The sequence below is a fragment of the Apis laboriosa genome, unplaced genomic scaffold (assembly GCF_014066325.1).
Source record: "Apis laboriosa isolate Shangri-la unplaced genomic scaffold, ASM1406632v1 scaffold45_cov149, whole genome shotgun sequence".
Taxonomy (NCBI): domain Eukaryota; kingdom Metazoa; phylum Arthropoda; class Insecta; order Hymenoptera; family Apidae; genus Apis; species Apis laboriosa.
The window spans coordinates 1,350,437-1,364,857 of NW_025223361.1; the positions used below are offsets into that span (position 1 = coordinate 1,350,437).

General features: G+C 23.3%; 1 protein-coding gene across 3 annotated transcripts; it reads right to left on the reverse strand.

Annotated features, from left to right (window-relative positions):
* Window positions 1-8,298: 8,298 nt before the first annotated feature.
* Window positions 8,299-14,390, reverse strand: LOC122716460 (histone-lysine N-methyltransferase EHMT2). 3 transcript variants are annotated; one of them, XM_043939556.1, is made up of 12 exons: window positions 13,191-14,389; window positions 12,523-13,115; window positions 12,370-12,420; window positions 12,193-12,296; window positions 11,450-12,092; window positions 11,053-11,385; window positions 10,737-10,965; window positions 10,449-10,655; window positions 10,112-10,368; window positions 9,770-10,020; window positions 9,527-9,702; window positions 8,299-9,042 (listed from the first exon to the last, which is right to left on the reverse strand). In XM_043939556.1, exons 1-12 carry the CDS (start codon window positions 14,024-14,026, stop codon window positions 8,880-8,882), a joined length of 3,843 nt encoding a protein of 1,280 aa, XP_043795491.1. In that variant the 5' UTR covers window positions 14,027-14,389; the 3' UTR covers window positions 8,299-8,879. The 3 variants fall into 3 exon arrangements, with proteins under 3 accessions (XP_043795491.1, XP_043795490.1, XP_043795492.1); XM_043939555.1 differs by having other exon boundaries at window positions 12,514-13,115; XM_043939557.1 differs by lacking the exon at window positions 9,527-9,702 and having other exon boundaries at window positions 12,514-13,115; window positions 13,191-14,390.
* Between the last annotated feature and the right edge of the window lie 31 nt (window positions 14,391-14,421).

Below are 14,421 nucleotides of genomic sequence, written 5' to 3' on the forward strand. Positions count from 1 at the left end.
TGCTAATTACCGAGTCTTAGCAACGAGGAGGTGACTACGTATCGAGACCTAAAATAAAAAAAATAAAAATAAAACATTAATATTTAAAAAATTAATAATTAAACAAATTAGAAAAATATAAAATTTAAAAAATGAAATATATTAAATAAATTCGAATGGTATAAAGAAAGAAAACGTATAAGAAAGAAGATTATAAATTAGTAAAAATTAATAAAAATTAAACGTATCTGTAAAAACTGAAACATAAAAAAGAAATTAAATATGCTAAAATAAAATGCTGAAAATGCTGAAATGCTATAAATAGAATTTTAGTATAATTTTTTTAGTATAAAAATTAATTATAATAAAATACAATAGATTTTTATAAATAAGTTTGTACAATTAAATCTAAATCATTGTCCATCGATGAAATCTTAAACTAACTTAATCTAAATCTTAAAATTAACTTAATCTAAATCTTAATACTACATTTAAAATCTAAAATGAATGGCTACATCCGTATCAAAGATATCAATCCTGCTTAAAGCGAAACAAGAATAATATTATCTCTTTAACTAAAAACTATTTATTTATAATATATATATAAAAATTCCTTTTATTAAAAAAATATTCTACAAAAAAAGAATGAAATCCAGAAGAAAGTAAAAAAATGAAGTAAAAAAACAAAAGATGAAAAGAGATGCAAAGATTTAGAAGAAATAAAGTAATCAAGTTCCATTGTCACTCTCATATCACGACTTATATCGTAGTTGACTTATATGAGTCGCTGAACAAATAATACTTATCAATCGTGACCAATCAAGAGTTACGACAATGGTCTAATAACTGAATATTCTGACGACACAAGAAGAAACAACGGATAAATCCCTGACCACCGATTTACGAAAACGATGTTCGACTACAAGATCTAACTCTGATCAAGTATTCAAAATACTCGACCGACCAATCGATCAGAGTGCGGACCCTCGACTAGCCACCGGAAGTAGAGCACCAGTCCAGCGACTCCTGCAACATAGTTACATGACATATGATTGACAGTGACTTGAAATAAACGATGAAAAAACAACATATAAAATAAACAAAAGAAGTTCAGGGAGAAAGTAAAAAAACAATTTAAATAACTACTAAGTACGAAAATTCGAGATGAAAGTAAAAAATAATAAAAACGAAAGAGAAAATGTAAGTGAATAGAAATAAAGTAATTGAGAATTTTTTTTTCGCTTTAAGCTAGGGAATGTATCTTGATATGGAATGTGCTTACAATAAATTTAATCTTATTAATATTCGTTTATAATTAATATATCTGTATCAAGGATATTCTCGTATTATTTAAAAGAAAAGAAAAAAGATGAAGTTATTTAAAATTTTATTAAAAATTCAAAAATAAAATAAAAACGAGAATATCCTTGTACAGATTTTATTAATATCTGCAATCTAATCTACCAATAATTAATCAAAATAGTTAAAGAGAATCATGTTTTAAATTAGATTACAGATATGCGTAGTTCTTCGCTTGTCATCGCTTTCCAAAAATTACTAATGAAATATATCTTAATATTTTTAAATTTAAAATATTTCAAAAATTTTCTAATGAAATATTTATAAAATTATATTTTTTTAAATGGAAAATTTAAAAAGCGATGCCAATTACCAGGTCTCACCAACGAGGAGGTGACTACGCATCGAGACCCTCATAATAAAAAAAAAATATAACAAAAAAAATTAAAATTTATTTATAATATATTATAAAAAAATAAGAAATAAATTAATAGATAAATGTATAAAGTAAATGAATTTACTTGAAAGAATTTACCAATTAATGAATAAAGAAATAAACAATTGTATAAATAGTTACAAAAATAAATAAGTCAAAAAATAAATGTTTAAATAAACGAATATATAAATAAATAATATAAATAAATAAATGAACAAAACAATAAATAAATATTAATTAAAAAATAAATATTACGAATAAATATTATAAATCAATATTAAATTAAAAAATATTAAATTAAAAAATTAAAAAATTAAAACAAATTAAAAATTAAAAGTAAATAATTTAAGATAAATAAAAATTTGAAATTAAAATTAAAATTAAGAATTAAATTAAATTAAAAAATTAAATTAAAAATTTAAAGATAAATTAAAAAATAAAAATAAATTAAAATAATAATAAATAAATGAAAATATAAATTAATAAATAAATGTTTAAATTAATAATAAATCAATAAATCAATAAGTAAACGAATAAAGAATTATATAATAAGAATTATAAATAATTGAAGAAATAAATAAATAAATAAATAAAAATAAATGTTTAAAAGTAAATGGAGCAATAAATAAGTATAAATTAAAAAGTAAAATAAATAAATAATATTAAACGTTAATTTAGAATGTTGGCAATATTAAATTTTAATTTAAAATAAATATAAACAAAAATAAATTATTAAAAATTATTCTCTGTTATAAAAATTCAATTAAAGTGTTACAATATCGATCTTTCTTTCAGCAAAGTTCATTACGAAATGATCGCTCGTTCGTGACTTGTCTCGTATTTATAGAACGTCGCGCCCGACGAATATATACGATCTTTACCGAATATTTCAAAATTGATTTCTCGAATATAATGATTAATAATTTATTAATTTTTAGATTTTTATTGTTAATTTATGAGCCCGTTGATTTATTATAATACTATAAATAATAATTAATACATATTTTTACAAAATATATATTATTTCGTTAAATTTATTGTCTTACTTATTAATTTTGACTTAATAAGTGTACTATGTAAAATATTTTAATTGAAATTTATATGGAAAACAATTTCAAAATGACCATAAATGAATTCAAAGTGTATAAATTCAATAATTTATCAATTTTTAGATTTAATAGAAATTTAATAATTTATCAATTTTTAGATTTTTATGAATTATACTATGATATTATATGTAATAATACATACTTTTACGAAATTAAGTTAGATTTATTGTTTTAATTTTAATTTTGTGATTTTAATTTTTGATTTATATAATTTGATTTATATATATATTTTTGATATATGTATTGAAATATTCTAATTGTAATTTTAAATGAAAAATAATTATAAAATCATAAATTATATCAATTTTTAATATAAATAATTTTGTAATTTTTATATTTTTATTCTTAATTTATCCATCTAACAATTAATTACAATAATAAAAATTATATAAAAATTATATACATAATTTATGCAATCTTCTTCGATGTCATGAAAAATCAAATTTTCATATCATATTTTTTTATATATTTTAATATTTAATTAAAAAAAATAAGAATTAGAAATAAAATAATAATCTTAATTTATAATAATTATAATAATTTGTAATAATTTTATACAATATTATACAATAATTTTAAAAAATTTTTTTTATATAATAATTTTATAATTATAACAATAATTATAACATATTAATTTAAAACTAATATTAGATATTAATAAGAATTTTAAATTTTTACTTTATATTCTTAAAATTTAATTCAAATTTTATATTTAAAGAGTTCTATATTTATATAAAATTAAGAAATATAATATCCATTTTTGTAATATATATTACTAAGCTAAAATACATTGTAGTTTAAAAAAAAAAAATGAAAATATATTGAATTATCTCCTGTATACGCATCTGTAGTTTCGTGCCAAGATTAAAGATAGACAAAGAAAACAAATAGTGGAAAAAAGACAGAAATAGAGTAAAAATTCAGCAATTAGCGCCATCTTCAGAGTGCCGCAAATAAAACGTATAAAAAAGGATAATAAATAATGAGAGAAAGATAGACAGTGAATCAGAATTGTCAACAAACGCCATCTCTCGATAAAAAATATTTTTTCAAAAAAGAATCTTTCTAAAAACATACAAAAGATGGCGTTGCTGTTTAATTCTTAGTTTACTTTATCCTACTTGTGAAGAAATGTCTTTGGTATTTAAAAGATGACGCTAGTAGCCAATTCTTCCTCTATCTCTATCTTTTTCTTATTGTTTACTATCCTTTTTTATGAGTTTCATTTGCGACACTCTAGAGATGGCGTTGATTCCACAATTTTTATTTTATCTATATTCTTCTTCCACTATTTTCTCTCTTTGTCTATACTTGTCCTGCAAAATTAATGCGTTTTAAGAAACAGCTTCGATATTTGATCAACTTTATTGTTTCTTTGCTTAACCTATTAATCAAAAATCTTAATACAGTCTATCCAATTCAATTTTTATATATCGTAAGTATATATACTTTATGTTTATTTTTTTATATTTATATTTATATGTTTATATATTTATATCTATATTATATTATTATATCGTAAATAATATGTATATATTTTGTATATATATATATTTTTATATGTATATATATATGTATTTTTTTTTTTATATGTTGCAGAGGATATATATATTTTATATACATATATATATATACAAATATTAATATAATTTTATATACATACAAATATTAATTATTCTTTTATATTTCGCAATAGATATATTTAGATATATTTTTTCATGTATATTTTATATATTAATCAAAATTTATTGCAAAAATATATCATAATAATAATAAAAATGTTTTTATGAATATCTTAGAAATTAAGATTTATTTTTTTTATTATATAAACAAAAAAAATTTTTTTTGTTTAAAATTATTTAAAATTCCTTCAATATATTTAAGAATCATTGAAATTAATGAGAACACATTTTTTGTAAATTATTATAATTGTAAATTATTATAATATTATAAATATTTAACTTTTATATTTATATAAAAATTATTTTAATTTAAATCTCTTATATATGGAAAAAAACTGAAAAATACAAAAGGATTCTCTTTGTAATAAAAACGCTTTATTTGTTCACTTATTCTTTGTTCGCTTATCAATATTTCTGCATCACATTCATCTAATTCTCCTTTTCATTTAGTTATCTTATTCAAAATCTTACCATATGATATTATGTATTCGAAATCTTCATGTGCATTCTTAGAATCGCTTCTCAATTGCATAATTATAATAATTTATCATATTATAATAATAATTTATCATATTCATTCCATTTGATTCGCATACAAACGTCAATCACGTTTTTATTAACATAAAGATTAATCCTAGACTTATTTTTATTAGGAGAAATTTATTTTTAATTATTATAGATTCACTTTTTTTTTCATGAGGCAAATTTCTTCAAAAAACTTAGAATCATGCTACGCTTCTTTCAATTCGGAATCCTGAATTATGAGATGTGCACACTAATCAAATATTTATTTTATAGTTGATTAACGATTAAATAAAACATTTAAAAAAAAAATATGTCATTGATTGATTGCCTCTAAATTTCTTTAAATTTTATAATTATTAATATTTATTTTATTAGTTTTAATATATAATATAATATATAATTTTAATAATAATAAAATTATTTTTTATTAATAATAATTTATTATTTATTAATTTAATATAATTATATCAAATATATTTTTATATTTTTTCAATAATATATCAAATATATTATATTTATTATTTTTAGAAATGATTATTGTTCTAATAAATATATTTTAATTTCAAAGCTTTTAATTATAAATTAATGTTATTCTTCTATAATCAATTACTATTCACTTTCTATTACATAATTAAGAAAATTGATATTTAAAATATTATTTATAAATTATGAAATATTTTTTAATATAGCAAATGTTTAAATTATTTCAATAAATTTCATATAACCGTTACAAAAATTATATATTGTAAATTTTCGCTTATACCTTAAATCATATTTTCCTATACCTATATCTATACCTATAATCGTATTTAAATATAATATATATTTGCATATTATAAATACTTGAAAATTTTTACAATAAATTACAAAATATTTAGAAATATTCTAGAAATACAATGATGATTTAATTATAAATTATAAATAAACAATATTTATTAAATACATAAATCAATCAATCAATTAATAAATGAATATTACAACAATTAATTGATAAAAATTATTACAATAATATAATTTATAATAGATTTTTTGGAAATAAATAATTAAAATTTTTTCTTTATATTATTAGAGAATAATTAATTAATGTAACATTTTATTAAAATATTACAATTCCAATTTATTTATATTTAGTTATACTTATACTTATTTATACTTAGTTATACTTATTTATATTTAGTTTGATAAGAAATAACCTCCCTTCGAAATCCATTCTATATAAAAATATTAAAGTTCATTACTATTGCGAAGTTTGGCGAAAACACACGATCTTTACCGATGGCATAAAAAATGATTTTTCGAATATAATAATAAAAATTCAATGATTTTTAGATTTTTTACTCTTTTACAATTCTAACCATTTATTACAACAATATATTTTTATAAATTAAAATTAAATGTAATTTTTTATGATGATTAATTTATAATTCATAGCTGCCTTCAAATAAATGACATTTAAATGACGAGAAAAATATATAATATGTATATGTATAAATAGATATAAAATAATCACATGTTAAAATGATCATTATCATTATTAATTATCAAAAATAATTACAATATGAAATAAAAATTTTTTATGTAAATAATTTATACTAAATTAACAGCATATAAAAAAACAGCATCAGAAAAAATTCCAGTACTATTTCAATTTACATATTTTTATAGATTTGTATAATATTTTATTATAAATTATTAAAAATTTCTATTTTTCATAATATTTTATAATAATTTATTTTCTTAACTCTAAAATAACAAGTTATTTATATTATTATATGTATTATTATATTATTATGTATGATTTTAAAAAAAATATTCTTATTTTCTTCAAATTTTTATTCTTATAAAAGAATAATCCTCAATTTAAATTAATATTTCATACAAATTTAAGATAATAAGATATTATATAAAATTATATTATAAAATTAATATAAAAATAATATAAAATATTCTGTCATATATGATCACTTTATTTTTATTCTTTATTTATAGTTTCACATTAAGATTTAATTTGAATTTTAATTTTATTATGCTGAATCAATAATGTTGAAAATTAGGTCTATGAAAATAACACTAAAATAGTAAGGGAACCCCTAAAACATAGAACAAGAAAATGCGTTGAATGTTAAATCTATTCTTTATCTTATCTGTGGTTGTAGTTTTCCTTATCATTTTGTAAAACTATTCTTACAAGTTCACTATTAAAGTTGCTAAAGATGTTATTATTCAAATCGGGTATTCAAAAATTAAACAAAAATATATCTTAAAAAGAACTACATTTCTTTTATTATACAAAAAATCAATAATTTGTACAAAAAGGTGTACTTATGTTCTAAACTGTTTGTAATAATACGAACATTTATAAACAATCATTCTCTACAACTCAATAAGCAAATATCGAATTCGTAACTTTAATCGAAACACGAAATTTGTTACGAATTTCAAACATACTGCATTCATAACGTACACCAACCAGTACTTAATTCTTTCCTAATCACACACATCGTTCGCAAAACTATAATAATTATAAACACACATTCCTTTATAATCCATACGTTACGTACAGAATCTATATAACAATTATATATTATGCATATCATTATTTTATTATTTAAAAACTAAGAATCATAAAGTGGCACATCTCCTGAGATACAAATGATCACAAAAATATTCGAACTCTTGACTTCTATGCTCTATATTTAAAATAAATATAAATAAACCAACAATGTTTTGCAATTTATAGCATAATATATAGATATTAACATAAAAAGTTTTTGTCTTAATTCAATTGTTACTTAAAAAAAATGACAAAATAATATAAATTTTTATATTGCAAAAATATTTGGACACTTACAAAATTAAGTTAAAATAACTAAAATATTTGATTATCTATATATAACATTATAAAAGAATTATAATACTACATATAATATTATATAATAAAATATATAAATACAGAAAACAAAAGATTTGTTAATTTATTTTATACAAAAAAAAATTGCTAGTTTATTATCTGAATACTATAAGATAAATCGAAGTATTTTTATTAATTTATGAAAATATTTAAATATATTGCAAATTGTATGACAATTCTGCAAGAAATTAGATCATAAGTAGAAAATAAATAAAATTAATACATACTCGAGAAAAATGATAAATTCGTCTAAAATAGAAATAAGACATAAAATATATTATGAACAAAAAATAATTTTCAATACATTGAACTGGTTAAAATGTATCATAAAACTAAAAGGATATCAAATCCAATACTTGACTCCTATAAAAAATTATTATTTTATTTATTTTAACTTTGTTAAATATTCGATTATTTTTATATTCGAAAATTCATTTTAAATATTTAATAATAATTTGTACTAAGAAAATTTTTATATTCTAGCATCTATACTATGCTTTAATATAATGCAAAACATTTTTTTTTTTATTTTAAGCATATTTATTGCAAATGTAGAGCATATAAATTAAAGTTATAGCGTCCAAATATTTTTATGATAAATTTTATATCCTCAAGATAATTGGCAAAAGTAGGAAAATATGATCAATTGAAAAAATTAATATGGATTTCGATGTGTTCGATTTCAACGAACTGGAATAAGAAAAACGTAGTTCCTTCTTAGCTCGTATAGCAAGATAACACTTTCTTTAATTATTTTTGTGTCAAATTCAAATCCCACCACCATTTGTACTTTCTTTCAATTTCATAATTTAAGATCGTTTTAAAATAAATGGAAAAATTAGAGATTCTCTCTATTAATATTCCGAGTAATAAGAAGGAAGAACATTAAACTAATAACTAAAATAAGTATATATAGAATTTGCTAAATTGGTTTAGGATTACGATGATTGAGCTGCCAGCATTTCTTCTTGCTGTATTTTTCTGCGGTAGTTGTCCAAAGTAACTTGTATAGTCTTCTCAGAATATCGGCAGTTTTCGGCTCCACAGGTACATGTGAATGACTTGCATTTTATTATCCAGAATTTCTCTCCATAATCGAAGCTGAAGGCAAACAATTCCATATTGATCTTCAGTGATAAATATATAATTATATTAATAAAAATCGATGTTCAAAAATGACAAGGAGAAATAAGTATATTCCTTATAGCCTTCAAGTTCTTAGTTCTTATAATTAATAATAACTATATAATTCAATAAACTAATCTTCTTAATAAAGATAATACGAAAACTTACCATCTTCAAAATCAGTGAGAGAAAAGGAAAATAAAGTAATAAATATACTCGATATGTCAATTTATCTATTTTAAGATATGGAAACAACATTAAGCTCACATATTTAGAAAGAGGGAAGCAGAATTTTGAGAAAGAATAAGGCGAAGAAACTAAAATTACCAGCGATATCGATTAGCCAACCAAAACCAAACCAGAAATGGTTTATTAATCAAAAGAAATAGCATGAAACGTCGTTTACTAATATATACATATGTTTTAATTTCCACGTGCCAATCGTTTTTTTTTAACATACCCGAGCTCTTCATCTGCCTCGATGTCGCGATTCGCAAAAAATGCTATCCTAGGAAAATGCAAATCCTGATGCTCAACAAATACTCGCACGGGCAAGAGATTGGGTGCACAAGAATGATTTATAAAACGAGCGATGTTTCCATACCGTCTGGCATCAATACAATATGTTTCTCCATCCTATACCCATATAAAATTTGATCTTTAATCATTCAATCTTATATATTTTCCAATGTTGGATACTCACTCTATTATCTAAATCAAATAAATAAGAATCATCCTCTCGATGATCTGCTTCAGAATCCGAAATAATTTCGCCAACATATTCACATACATAGGAACCTTTCGGAATGTGCCGTAGCGTTCTAAGTCCCCATCCTTTACCTTTGGTTCGAAATAATTGAAATCTTTGCGTCAGACCATGTTGAATAACACGATTATTACATGTTATACGATTACAGTCACATGCTGGATTACATTCAAATAACATTGGAGGATCTAAATAAAAAATAAAAGATCTAGATAGAAGATATTTTTTATACATTTTAAAAAATAAATATATCCAAAAGATATCCAAGCAGCATATTACCTGTATAATTAAATTCTGGAATCAATTTTCCTTCTTCATCATACCAACATCTTAAACTTATGTTTCCACATAAACATTTTTCTGAACTACAATTATCTTCACATCGACAAGATTGTAAAGATGTTATTGTACGATCAACATTTATATTACTAGTAAAACAATTTTCCGTTACATAAAGAAAATCTGTTGGCTTATCTTCTGAATCATAGCCATTAACACATTGTATTGGATTCGTTTCTTTACCACGTGAAATATCACTACAAAATAAAGTAATAAAGTAAAGTAATTTCACTATTATTATTTTATTGAAAATAAAAACATTAAATTTTGTAATTACTTAGTTAATATTTTGATTGTTTTTTCCCACATATGTTCAGAAAGTTCATTGACTTTGGCATTTAATCTTAAAGCAGACATAGTATCACCATCATTTGTACAGCAATTTACTGCTGTTTCACCTGCAGCATTAACTTCTCCTATTTTAGCACCACGAGCTAATAAAAGAACACTAACTGCATATTGATCTTGTCTTGCTGCTATATGCCTATAATATCATTAAATATTATATATGAAAACTTATCATTTTAAACATACTAAAAATAAATATAACTATTTAAAAACTTACAAAGGTGTGTCACCATGAACATTAACAGCATTTACATCACAACCTTCATTAAGTAACATTTCTGTAATTTCTGAACTTCCGCTAAAAGCACTCCAATGCAATGCTATATTTTGTTCTGCATCTCGAATTAAAGGATCGCATTTTCTATCTAATAAGAATCGTGCGACATCAGTATGACAAAACTCACATGCCCAAATTAAACTAGTCCATCCACCATCATCAACTGAATCTAATGAAATTATTATTACATGCAATATAATAATAAACAATTCATATAATATAATATAATATATCACTTTAATAAAAACTTAATTACCTACTAATGTTCTTGGTGCTTTGCATTCTGTCAAAATTATCCTACATACTTCTAAATGACCAGATTTAGCAGCCATATGTAAAGCAGTCATACCATCTTCTCCTTTCAATGTAACATCAGCACCTATCCTTATTAAATATTTTACTACATCAGCTTTACCCTTACTAGCAGCTAACATCAAAGGTGTTAATTGATTTCTATCCATCACGTCTAATTGAGCGCCAGCTTGTACTAGTACGTGTACGCAAGACAAATGACCTTTATCCGCGGCTATATGAAGTCCAGTCCGATGAGCATAATCTCGGAATGTATGATTTGCATTATATCCACATGCTAAAATATTAAGATAATTTATAAATGATTTTTTTATAATTGAAAAATATATATAATAACGCACCTAAAACATTAACTAGTTTTTCCAAATCTCCATTTTTTACAGATGTATAAAGGCTCATAATAGTATAACGTTCAGGTCTTTCAGAATTAACTGATGGTTCAGGTATTTTGATAATATCTGGTTGAATTAAAGGACTAGGAGGACGCTCTGCTAACTTTGTATTATCACCCTTTCCTGGTAAACTCATTTTTGCAGAAGGAAGTTTTGAAAATTTTTTTCGAGTTGGAATGAATACAGGTTTTCTTAATCCACTCATGGTGACCATTACATCATATGCTGTAGTTTCATTTCCACAATGTGGACATACGCCTTTTTTATTTGGATAAATTTCACATTCACGATGATATTGATGACCATTAATACATTGTATAAATCTTCCTTGTGAACAAAACAATCCACAAGAAGGGCAACAATTATGTCTCAAAAGCCTTTCTTTATGCATTCGACATAAAATAATAAAAGGAACACGAGTACTCGGTCTTCTCATTGCCACATCATTGCTATCAACTTCATTACAACATCCTACTAATCTATTATCAATAGAATCTATTGCAGTACAATATAATGGTGCTCCAGAACCAGTTATTGTTACATATAGTTGAGACCTTACTTGACATAAACATAACATTGATTGACTATATGTCTGAAAAATATAATAAAAAATATGAAATATATATTTTAAACAAAATAAAATTGTTAAATAATAATAAATATATATAATTTTTTTCATTCATTCTACCAACTTCACTCATAATTGCTGTTGATTCTGGCTTTGAAGCTTGTCCTTCTGCAGGACTTGGACTTGGAGCCATACTTCTTCTTGTTCTTTTTATAGGTACAATGCTTTCTACAATCATATATAAATTAATATAATCATTTTTTATAATAATTATGAATATTAAAAAATTTTTAAATATTACCTTCAGGATAATCATTGTTTTTTCCTGTTTCTGCAATTGATACAGAGCCATCTAAAAAAAAATATATAAGTATACATATAAGTCAAAAATTTAAAGCAAAATAAATTGAAGTGAAAAATCTATTCTATATTGTATAAAATATACCTCTCATACCTTCGAATGAATCTGCTTTTGCTATTTTTCTTGCAGCTTGACTTCCTCTAGGTCTTCCTCTTTCTCGTTTAGGTCTACCAGCAGCAGGTTTTAGAAATGGTTTTTCAATATCTGCTAAAGATATATCATCGCTTGCGGAACTACCAATTGAGTTATTCAATTTTGTTTGAGATTCTGAACTTTTTATCATAGGAGATAATTTTGGCATACCATCAAAATCAGATGAAAAATTTTGTGATTCATCCAGGATTGTCTCATTTGCATTATTTTCTGATATAGAATTTCTAGAATATTCTAATGTTGAATTTACCTCAGAAATAGTGATATTTCCATCTGAAATGGAAGATTCTATTTCCTGACGTATGTCAGGAGGTTTAGTTTGCAACTGTTTGTTTTGATCCTTTCCTTGTATCACCTTTTTAGGTCTTCCTGGTTTGTTATATTTCCGCTGTTTTTTAAATTGTAAATTTTCTTCTGTATAATTAGATTTTTCTTTCCTTGCCATTGCATTTTCTAATACAGTACTCTTTAATGTTTCTTTACATAGTCTCCTTGCAGAACGTTTAGGACCTGGAGATTCTTCAGTGTGATCACTAAAAATGTCATGAAATGTTTACAAATATCATGCATAATATTTTATATATTTGAAATGAAAGAAAATAAAAAACCTAAGTGCTCTTAATCTAGGTCGTCCTGTTCTTCTTTTCCTAGTAACTGGAACTGTGCTGTCTGCTTGATCCACCTGTTCTGTAGGTTCTATTGAAGTATCTGCTTCATCAGTCTTTGTTTTTTCATTAGAAATAGTAGTTTTATCTTCTGTTATTACCCTCATATCTTCTTTTGGTAATTTTGATTCTTCTATCTTTTCCTCTGATTCTTTATTTTTGGATTCTATGGCTATTTCTTCTGGTCTACCTTCTTCTGAATCTGATTTCTCAATATTATCGGAGTTTTCATCTGAATTTTCAATCTTAACAGAAACACCGCCAATTTGATCACAATTTACCAATTCATCAGGAACTAAAGTAAGGTTGGAGGAACAACTTGATATCTTTGTTTTTTTACCATCATCGGTATTTTCGTCGATTGTTCTGAAAGTAAGAACGATACGCGGAATTCCATTATCTTTTTTCAAAATTTCTTGTTTTCCAGTATCTTCTTTATGATCTTCTCTATGATTTTCATCTGTTAACATTGATTCTGTGTTTTTTTGCTTTGTTGAAATATCTTCTATATCCTTATCTCCAGCAAATTCTTTTTCAATTGCTGATTTATCAAAATTTATCTCCGATTTTTCAATCTCCTCATGATCCAATTTTTCTGATCGATTAATTTCTGTACTTTTGACAGGACTTACACTTTTGTTAAATTCATTAGTCATACCCTCGAGAATCTGTTGGATACTGACCTTATCTTCGACCCTTTCGGCAGCCATACCTTCTTCTTCGCCCCCTTCTTGACAACCCTCCATCGTGGCATCTTCTTTGCTCTTATTTTCAGACATAATATTAGATTTTAATAACTGGAAACTATGAATCTTTACACTTAAATTGCCACCTCATTGTAAGATTTAGCGATCAATAAATTAATTGTTAAATGCTGAACGACTACTGAATCGTACTGTAACGTTGACGATGTCTTCCGCAAAGTACAAGTAGTAGTTACAACGGCAGTGGAATGCCTTCTAAATTTGTTCCTGACTGAATACTATCACTGATATTTTATAAAATACCACGAAAATATCTTTCCATACACTCTTTAACAGCTTGACTAATTATATTATCACAGAAACTGTTTGTTCTACAGATTTTTGAAGAAATATCTACACTACGTTAGCGTGCCCCGCGTAGACCTGGAGGCCATATTGATTACTCAGGGACGGGCCGATTCGAGTGAAGA